The 11291-nt window shown below is 26.0% G+C and overlaps 1 protein-coding gene across 1 annotated transcript in view; it reads right to left on the bottom strand.

The window, feature by feature from the left end:
- Window positions 1-4217: 4217 nt before the first annotated feature.
- The window catches only part of mirr (iroquois-class homeodomain protein mirror), a 227285-nt gene continuing 220211 nt past the window's right edge, over window positions 4218-11291 (bottom strand). The window contains exon 5 of the mRNA XM_075372815.1: window positions 4218-5055. Within this exon, the coding sequence (XP_075228930.1) occupies window positions 4517-5055 (539 nt within the window). The 3' untranslated portion in view covers window positions 4218-4516. The remainder of the gene's footprint in view (window positions 5056-11291) is intronic.

Genomic DNA, 11291 nt, shown 5'->3' with positions numbered 1-11291 from the left:
ATCACACGATGGAAAAACATAATTAATTGGGTATTGCATCATATCAATTTTTGTAGAATATAATAGATCTAGTAGGATTAATTAATAAGAATTTGATTTTAATTATTTAAAATATAATTTTAAAAAATAAATTATTTTGTACTACTTTTTAATTGAAGAAAAAAGTGTATAAATTATGTACGTATATATTTAAACTACAAAAAAAAATTTTTTTGTGTTAGTTTAAAAATAAAATTATTATTAAAATGGTATTTTTAGTTTGTGTGTGTGTGTGTGTGTGTGAGTGTGTGCGCGCGCGCGCGCGTAACACTTTATATAACTTACTTTTCGTAACAGTTTCATAGAATATATATTTATATTTTTTCTTTAAATATAGTTAAACGTTTAAAAAAGTATAATAAAGATAATTACGTAGGATAGGTTTTATATCATATTTTTTTTATGATTACTCCTTGAATAATCCAATTATATAAAATTATTGTGTCTATCACTTTAGCTATCAGTGCTATCGTAAGATAGATTGGAAATATAATTAATTATTAAAAGATTTCTATTTAATTATCTTATAAAATAAATACATTTTTTAAACTGTAATAATAATTTCAAAATAAGACATAGTTTTTTAAACGGACTGTAATAATTGTGATTTGTTTTAATATTCCTTTAAATTTATGCATCGAAGTTTTTACATTTTTTTTTTATTTGCCTGGTTTAAAAACCGATTGATTAGATGATAAAGCATTAAGGAATTTATCTAAATTAATTAAATGCTCTATTGAAATGATGTTAACTAAAAAAGAATTTAATTAAGATATAAAATTGTTATAAATTTAATTAGTAAAGTGGTTGTTTTAAAGCTTTTAATTGTATTTAATCGTTACCTGTTAAAAATTAAATCTATACACATATGAATTTCTTTTTGATTGGAAATAAAACTAAAAAACCGTTCTAGAAATTGACTGAAGTTTAAACCTTCTAAAATTTAAACGGTTCAAATTTTAGTATTTGAACCGGATAAAAAATAATTAAGTTTAATTTTCTTTCAAAGAAGTTGAAAAAGCATAATATTGTAACAGCTTAGAGCTATAAAATAATAAACAAAATGTATTGTTTTTTGAGTAACCAATAGTAAATAGAATATATTTATTATTGCTATTACAAGAAAAAAAGCTGGCCTACGGTCCGCCGCGAAAATGTTACATGGTTTATGTTTCATTACACGTGATTTTGTTAAATGTTTTTACCAATTGTAACTAAATTATGTTCATGAATTTAGATTACTAACAATTACAAAAACTTTTACAACGAAAAGCTTCAAAATCCAAAACACCTTTATGTGTTTCTTGAGTTGTGATTTTTTAACACAGTTCTAACCCCAATGTTTTTCTTTTTTATCCCCAAAACACAAATATAATTTTAGATAAATAATTGTATCAAGAAAAATAAGTTGTTTGAGAAGTATAAATCTTTGAACGAATAAATCATTCGTGTGCAGCTGTTCTGCACACCGCATTGGTCCGCTCTGAGCCAATAGCAGCTAAAATAAAAATATGAGCACATACAACAAACAAACAATGTACCATCCTTTTTTTTATGGGAAAGGAGATTTATTGTTGAAAGAAATCCGGTTCATTCTATAAAGTATGACTTAATAAAATAATGATTAATTTAGTGCATATTTTTATACGGTAACCATACAGATATAGAGCGAAAAATATCAACCCTTAAATACAATAAACTTAGTTTTTTATTATTATATTACTAAAAAATCATTAAAGAACTGCATTTCTTTTTCAGAATTTTGTTTTTAATATCGTCATTCCTTTATCATAAGAAAAATAAAAATATATTTAAAATATAAATTAAAATGTTATTGTTAAAATTACCCCGGTAAAAATCGTAAACACCTTTTAATTAAAGGTAATTTTTTTTTCTAATCAGAGGCTATTTTTTATAATAAACAAAATATCTATTTATACATTTTTAATGTTATACAACTACATATTCATGGAAATGTAATAATAAGAAATATTAGACATACTTTTGAATTAATTGTTCAATATTGTACCACATTTATATTACGAAGTTATTTATGTAGAAATAATAAAATTTTGAAAAGTATTTCTATTTATTTTATTTTTTAATTAATAATATTTGATAAACTGAATTAATAGTAATAATAATAATACAACAATTGAAAACATTTAATGTATCCATTAAAATTAAAAATAAATTGAAAAAAAATATATATATATTTATATAAATTAACTATAATGACATATAATAATTATTACACAGTCCATTACTAACATAACTTATATCACATTTAAAAATTATTATTATTTCTATATTTACCAATTTACATATTATAATTAAATAATTAATTATTTAATAATACAGTTGTACAGTCGCCGAATTTATTATTTTTATTTTTTGTTACAATAATAATAATAATTACAACAATAATAATAATAATTAGAGGCCTATACAAATAAAATTAAAATTAATATCATAAACTATAGATGAAGTACCAATTACGATTAAACATTGTTTTTATTATTTTTTTCCAAATATGAATTATTCTTTATCACAAATAAGGGAACCATAAATTAAATCACATTTATAAACATATTTTATATAAATAATAATTAATTAAATTATAATATTAATTAATTTTATTAAATTTTATTTAAATTTTATATTATTATTGTCCACCACACTTTCGGAATACATTTTTTAACAGTCTATAAATCTCTGCTTATTCCGAAACCAGTTTTTTCACTTAATAATTCTTTTTTTCCCTATAATCCATTTTTTTTTCATATTTCTTATCGTTCGGATATTAAACATCTTGATTTTAATATTCCGTTTAAATATCTGAACATTGTCCAGTCCTTTATCTGGTAACATAACTATATATTTATTTTATTAACACTTAATTTATTAATTTCTATGATTGATTTTTTTTTATTAATAACATTAAAAAAAGTATTAGGTACATTATGTAATGTAATAATGACTTAAAAAAAATATTTAAAATTTTTTCCTTACCGAAAATAAAGCAACAATAAACGTTTTTATTTTTATTATTAATTTATGTGAAATAAAATTTATATCACCGGTCAAATTTAAAATTAATTATAAGTTAATTAATTGAATTTTTCTTAAAATTTATTTAAGAAAATTATAATTCTAATAAATTAGCTTTTTTTAAAAAAAAATAAAAATGTAATTCCTTTGGTCATGTACACATAATATATTTTTTATATTTCTACGTAATTTTTGGTATATTTTAACTCTTTTTTGTTGTTTTTGTTTTTACACACCTCTTGTCTACAATGATAATAATTTTATTTCACAAACTTAGAAATTTGAGTAATGAATAATTTTTTTTCATTATTTTAATTCTATTTCTATACATTCATATATCTATATATGTATAAATTATAGCTAAATCTTTTTTTTTTCTTCAACACGATGATTTTTAAAGAATTTATCATTTGTGCTGAAGATGTGTAAACACAAAACTGTCAATCAAAAATTTTTACTATTTATTGCTTATAGTTTTAACGAAAATTTATACAAATATAAAATATATTAAAAATAAAAATACTTAAATCTTATTAGAATTTATATTATTAAATAATATATATATTTTATTATTTATCATTTTAGTGAATTGTTTGAGTATTAATAAATCTTTATTTTATCTAAAATTGAAACCAAATAATAAAACAATAAATAGCTGGGACAATATATATATTAAGACAATATAATGTTTTTTTTTTTGTTTTTTTTTAAAGAATGTAATCAGTTTTATTTGCAGTTATTAGCCTATGGTAAAATTAAGCCAAATAGATTCCGGTATAATCTAGTATGTATTTCATCCAAATCGTAAATTGTGACCGGTAGTTAAAGATTTTAATTAAAATGTTAAAAAAGAAATGGAAAAAAGTTTAAAAATAGATTAGAAAAAAACGATAATATATTTTGTAAAAATGTAATAATATAATAATTATATATATATAAATATATTGTACTTAGATGTTCGTATAAAATATTAACATTGACTATAAGTTTTTTTAAATTAACATTTGTTGTATGTGCGTTTGATTTTAAATAATAATAATTATAATATTACAAAATTAATTGTAATATATTTTTTTAAAGCCTAATAGTTAATGAAAAAATTTATAGGCTATTAATCATAGAAAAAATACACACAGATCTATTTATTCATTTTTTAAATTATATTTATAATATTTTGTTGACAGAAGTGCATAAAACGAACAAGAATCGATTGTTTTCAGGTTAAATTAAAATTATTTTAAACCTGGTTTAGGTTTTAATGGATTTTTCCACATTAAGTATTCATTATTCGAATGATTGTAGTGTAATCGTATCTACAATTCTGTTTTGTCTTTATTATGTTTATACAACTTACTTTAAATGTATAATAATCGAAAAAGATAGTTTAATTAGTTTATCGCGGAGCACCATTGACTGAAACCGGAGGTCAAGCTCTCTGAACGGAATTTTCCGTCGAGTTTATTTTAGCATTTTCGGAGCCTGACGATGACGATGATGACGAAGCACCTGTAGTGACATTCAAACCAAAAGGTGTCGTCGCATGTCCTTGTCCGGATGATGCAGCTGCGGCCGCTGCTACGACCGCTGCAACGGAACTCGGAGCACCGGGAAATAGGATTGAGTCTTGTCCTGGTAAGGGAGGATAAAAACCACGGTAGTAATTTGCTGCCGCTGGATGCATTAACGGTGACATCAGTCTACCTGCTGCTACAACACTTCTATCCGTTTCTTTGCTGGCCATATCCGCTAGCGACCATATTCTCGGTTTTACAGCGCTACTGCTTCCTGGAGCTGTAGGTGGTGACGATTGATAATTCGGAAGTAGGAAATGTTGTAAGCATTCCGGTGATTCGGGCCGCGAACTACGATCGCTCCATTCGCTTCCTCCTCTTTCCACCAATTCCAATCTATGATGTGGTGGTCTATCTCCGTCTTCACTGCTACCCGTACCGCTGTCTTTTGAATCTGAAAAATATTTTTAGACATTAGATTTCAGCCTTCTTTTAATTAACTTAATATAACAGAATTGTTTAATTAGTTATTAAAAACAACAATTTTTTTAAAATTAATTTTTCAAGTAATAATCAAATCGTGAACTCATTTGATTTAAATGGACTCATAACACTGAATCATAGTTTTCTTTAAAGTATTAGTCTGTTGGGTGAAATATGGCAAACACGTATAGATAAGTAGGAAAAATTAAAAAGCCTAAGTTTTTTCCCCTTTTCCCCCTGCCGGATTCACAGTAAGTATAAAAAGCCTAACTTACTTTACTTTAATTTTACACTAACATAATGCAACTCGATCAAACTGAATATAAATAACAAGAAACATATTCAATGTAAAAAATCTAAATGCTTATTATTAAATTTTTTCATCGCATCCTTTGTTGTATTAATTCATTATATTTATAGTTAATTAAATAATTTAATGTATGGAAAGTTATATTTCTTTTATTATAATAAAAAAATTATATTAATTTTAGAATATAGAACTAGTTTTTTCGGTTGTGAAGATTATTATATTTCAAAATACTTTAACTGTACATTAGCCAGGGATAATAAGCCTCCTTTGTTTACGTTTACTTTAGCTTTATCTGGGCTGTAATAAATAAACTTTATATCTACGATAATGTCTCAGTAATTTTATAACTCGTATCACATTTACACTAAAATTAAAAAAAAAAAAATAATTATATCATATTTTTGTTTTATTTAGATTCATTTTTAATCCATTCCTAAAGTTGGAAATCGAGAAAAAAAATTTATGAAAATTTTATCGGATTTCTTGTGCTAAAACTTAGACCCATCTCGAATTAATGTGTATTTAAAAACTTTCCAATTAACCTCTACACTAATCATTTTTTGTTCTCCAATTTTTTTCAATATCAAAAATATTTTTGTTTAATTAAATTAACAAATTAGTAGGAAATCAATTAATTAAATGAAATCTCTCTTATTTTAATTTGTCTATTTGGAAGTGAAGCGATTTATTAAGTTTCTCACTCATCGGTAAAAATATAACGCGTTTACTAACATAATAATAAACAGATATGTTGTCTAATCCGCTACGCTGAAGTATTATTAGTTTATTAAATTTTTATTTTTAACAATTAGAAATAATTATTTTTCTTTCAACAAGTATAGTTTGTTTTTATTGTTATTCATGTTCCTATTACGCTTCATTATTTCCTTATTTTCTAAATAGACATTAGTAAATGTCACTTCATTGTATTTTTCAAGTTTAATAAAAATTGTATTTTGTCATTTTAAATACAATATTTTAGCCTACTATAACCCGATTTTGCAATTGCATCGCATGATTGTAATATACATATGTACATTGTTGTATACACGGGCACACACAAAATAAACGTAGCTTTACAAATAATTGTGTGTTGTGGATTAACCCATTAAAATATTCGGTTGTCACGAAACGTGACATCACGATTGTTTTCTATGAATTATAAAAGACATACAAATGGCCATTTATGATTTCTTCACTGCCATGTCACGTTAAAAAAGACAATTATACTAGTTAAAATAAAATAAAAGAATAGTAAAGAATCTCCTGAGAAATTTGTAACCTTTACAAACATTTTTTTCATTGTTTCTATTATAATATACGATCAGTCAATTGAAATTTAGCAACCTTTAGTAGGCTTATATTTAAATATTATTAATAATGAAAAAAAAATTCTATTTATTTTTTATGTGAATATAATTTTTGTTTTTAATTCAAGGTTAAATACAATTAGCAAAAATTGTTTAATATATGAATTAGCTTTGCTTGGTATAATGTAACATTAAAAATAGTAATTATAAAATTTACAAAGATAGTTTGAATGCAATAAAACTAAAATCTAAATATAAATCTTAGAAGTAAGCAGGCCATTTATATTCCTAACTGTTGAGCCTAAATATCTAAATATATAAACCAACGTTTCCCCATGACGTGCTTCAACTACATCTTTTTTTTGTTAGCAAACGTATTATTTATAAATAAAAATTATTTAATCAAGAATAGTATTTTTAGATTTAATCCTGATAAAACAGCAAATAAAAACATTTATTAAAAATATAGAAGAAATATACGATAAACAACGAATTGTTGTCCAGCGCTTAAATAAAGAAAAACAAAAATGGAAAATAAGAAAACTGAACAATCTCTCACACCATCTTATTAATGAATTGATATAATCCAATATAATCTGATAAGTAAACCCCAATAAAGGTAAAGAAGAAATGTATTAGAATCCCCAATCTAGTATCCCCGTCGCGGCTTCGCTCGCACTCTATGATTACTTGTTCTCCGCCGAAATCAGGGTATATTTCCCCCCCCCCCTTGGACCCCGCCGTATTCATTAAATTAAGGCTTGTGAAAATAATAATGATGAATAAAAATTAAAGTCTGTTCAATCTATAAAAAATGCCAGTGTATTGTAATTTCTTCAGAGTAACAGTTTGGTCAGTACAGGACCTGAAACTTGAATGATCAAAGGATGGGGTTTCAAAACAGTCAGCCTTCGCCTTAAAAATATTAGTTATAACTCGCTAAAAATGTATTTTTCCCGGTGTTAAGCTTTACTCGACAAACTTGGAGGTAACCGTGCTTCGTTTCTCATTTTTCTAATTTTTTTCTATTTTATGTTTTTAATCATGTAACCGGAGGCAGGTACAGCCAGTCGCGTCGCACATACAGAAATAGTGGCTGTGTTTGTTAAGTTGCCACGCCGTAATCCGTCGCACCGCTTAAAAAATCGAAATTCAGAAATACGAAAATAGTTTTTAGATATTTATCTTTACAGTTACTTGGATTTTTTTTGAATTTCCAGTTTTTTTAGGGAGTGCGTCGGTGTACGGCGCGGCCGCTTAACCAATACTGCCACTGCTACTGTATGTGCGTATGTGCGACGCGACTGATTAAAAAAGATGAAATAAAATAAACAATGTTAAAAACGAGAAAGGAAGTACGGTCTTCTCTTGGTGGTGTTTGTCGGGTAACCGTAAGAACCGGGCAAAATACATTTTTACCTGAAGGACGGGTAACCAGCTATAAACTATTTTTAAGATGGAGGCATACTTTTTGAAACCCACATCCTTAGACCTCTCAAAGTTACGGGTCTTATTGACCATGCTGCTGCTCTGAAGAAATTATAATACGTAAATATTTTTATAAATTGAACAGATTTTAATTTTATTTATTATTATTATATTCTCACAAACATTAAATGAACAAAGGGGAACAGGTCCTACTATTGGGTAGACGTGAACGGCGAGCGAAGCAAACCCTGACCGGCTAAACATCTCATGATCGCTTCAGGAAACGCAAGTAACCACATAGCACGGGCGAAGCCGCGACGAGGATGCTAGCATTTTTATATATATATTTTAAGATTCTTAAATTAAACGATTTTATTATACAGTTTCCAATTAATCAGACGATTAGGTATACAAATAAAATAATTTTTGAAATTATATAAATTAACCTAATCAATTTATTATTGCTCTTAATATTTTTCAATACCATAATATCTATTTATTTATTATAATTTGGTTTGTAATCTGTTTATTAAAAACAATAGGAAACCTTAAAACATAACTCATTAATATGTAAAAAAATTATAAATTTTTGAACACTGTTGCGTCCTTTGCAACAAAACAATTAATTAAAAAAACAGCAGGGTTACCAACATTTTTTTTCAAGTTATCGTTGTGCCCATAGTTTGTATACAGAATGAAGCTATATTTTAATGCTAGAAACAAAACTATTTGAACAATTTTTTAGTTGTCATAATATAATTAGTAGTGCTTAAAAACCCGCTGATGTAGCAATGATGAATAACGACAACTGATCTATTTTATTTTTTAGAACAAAAATCTTATAAAATCAAATGAGTGTTTAAAAATATTTAGGTTCTTTACTTGTTCAGATTTAATAATCTCTTTTATGATAATGAAATACTTGATAAATATTCTTCAATGTCGATCTGAAATAAGTGAATCTTTTTATTTTCTTCTTCTTGTTGAAGTAATTATGAATTTAACAGCATGCTTGTTCCAACTTTTTCACATTAACTCTTGTTAGGCTTCTTCAGAAATCTTTCTTTGCAGAACAACAATGTAAATATATTACTGGTCTTTTTATTCAATATTTTGTACCCCCCTTCATCTATATATATTTTTTTATATTCTTGAGGATTCGTTACTTTCTTCCCAATTTGTTTGGTAATGTTACCACCACGAATTTAGTTCTTGAAAATGCACTCTTTAAAAGATGTTAGAAAGTTTGTTGCAGCTATCTCTACCTGCTTTAATTAAGCTCTGTTAAATACTTATGACTCATATTCATACCACAATAAGGGTATTGACGTCACACAGTATATTCAAAATTTTATTTCTAGAATGGATTTACTGCAATATTGTAATGTAGGGAAAAATTATCCACTACAATATTTGGTTGTAGTTTCATTTTATATATTCAATCTACAAAGTCAATTTACAATGTTATAATGGCCGTTTAAAATTAGTAATAAAATTAATTTAAAATTGTTTTTATTATGGATCGTAAAATTTCATCTTAAAATATCTAGTTTATATTTTAACAAAATATCTGTTCAAATTAAAACAAAAAATAAAAATTTAGTATACTCAGTTGTAAAAATGATTGACATTAAAAATATGTTTAAAAAAATAAATGTGTGACAAATTCAGTTTCATTTTAAAGGAAACACTTGTATGAACAATAAATATTATATCTTTTCACTAGTTATAAAATATTTTATAGACCCATAACGTGAGTATGGAGTATAAATATAACAATTACAGATGTTATCTAATTTTATCGCTAAATTTTTTTAAAATCACAACTATTCCTTTTTTAATTTTTGTTTTATTTTTTATTACTATAAAATATTTTTATTGGTTATAATATATAAGCTGAATCTGTAAAATTTTATCTTTTGTATTGATTATAATGATTATTTTTGTCTTTGTTAATTTTATAAATTATTAATATATTTGCTTGTAACATCTATAAAAATTATTATTATTTTTAGTATTAATGTAACATAATTACGTAATAGTATCTATATTACATTTATCTATATTAGATTTAGTCTGTTTATTGTGTTGTAGTTTATATGCTTTTCATTATCAGTTTGATAATATATTTTTAACATTTATCGCATATGTTTCATAAAATTTTATTTAGCATAATTACGCTGTGAGGCGTATAATTAGTTTCTTAATGTTTGTATTCGAGAAAAAAATTCTTTTACACATTTTTAAATCTTTCTTTAAAATAAAGTTATAACCAGTGTCTTATTTATTCTTGAAAGAGTATCATAGACAATTTTAATGATGGACTCAATTCGTATGGGTTCCGCTCCATTGCGGCATCCTCGAAAGCGAGCGGGCTGAAGAGGCTGCCAAGAGAGCGGCAACAAATGGCCTCCAATTAGAATTAACAAATGAGTTCGATTTTATGAAGAAGTCCACGTCAAACTACGTACTCAATGGAATAAGTTCTGGCTGCTCAATTCTTCTACAGTCTTACATGATATCCGGGAAAACGTCTTCAAGAAAACTTTACCTCAAACAACAAAAAAAATCAAATCATCCTAACACGGCTGAGGACTGGGCACACAAAGCTAACCCACGCTTATCTGTTTGACTATCCTAATCAGAACTGGGAGACGTGTAATGTAAAATGATTCGTAAACCACTTCTACCCTATATTTTTCAATGTTCGGGACTATTTGTCGTCAATTAAACCTGGGTTCAGATAGATGTGAAGGGTTTATTCAACGGATGAAATGCATCAAAGAACTGCAACTGTTTCTCTGTGATAGTGGATTGAAGAACTCAATTTAGCAGTTTTGCTTACTAGAGATTCCTGATGAAGTACTGTGTATCTAGTGAAAATAGTCCTTTGGTCATGTTCCTGTTTCGATATCTGTTATCCAGTGTTTGGTGTTTATTGCCTAATACTCATGAACACTTTTTCTTTTTCTGTTTAGCCTCCGGTACCCCCGTAAGGTATTCCTTTAGAGGATGAATGAGGATAATATGTATGAATGTAAATGAAATGTAGTCTTGTACAGTCTCAGGTTAACCATTCCTGAGGTGTGTGGTTAATTGAAACCCAACCATGAAAGAACACCGGTATCCACGACCTAGTATTCAAATCCGTATAAAAGT

This window comes from Lycorma delicatula, chromosome 8, assembly GCF_047948215.1.
Source record: "Lycorma delicatula isolate Av1 chromosome 8, ASM4794821v1, whole genome shotgun sequence".
Classification (NCBI taxonomy): domain Eukaryota; kingdom Metazoa; phylum Arthropoda; class Insecta; order Hemiptera; family Fulgoridae; genus Lycorma; species Lycorma delicatula.
This window is presented reverse-complemented; position numbering and strand designations above follow the sequence as displayed.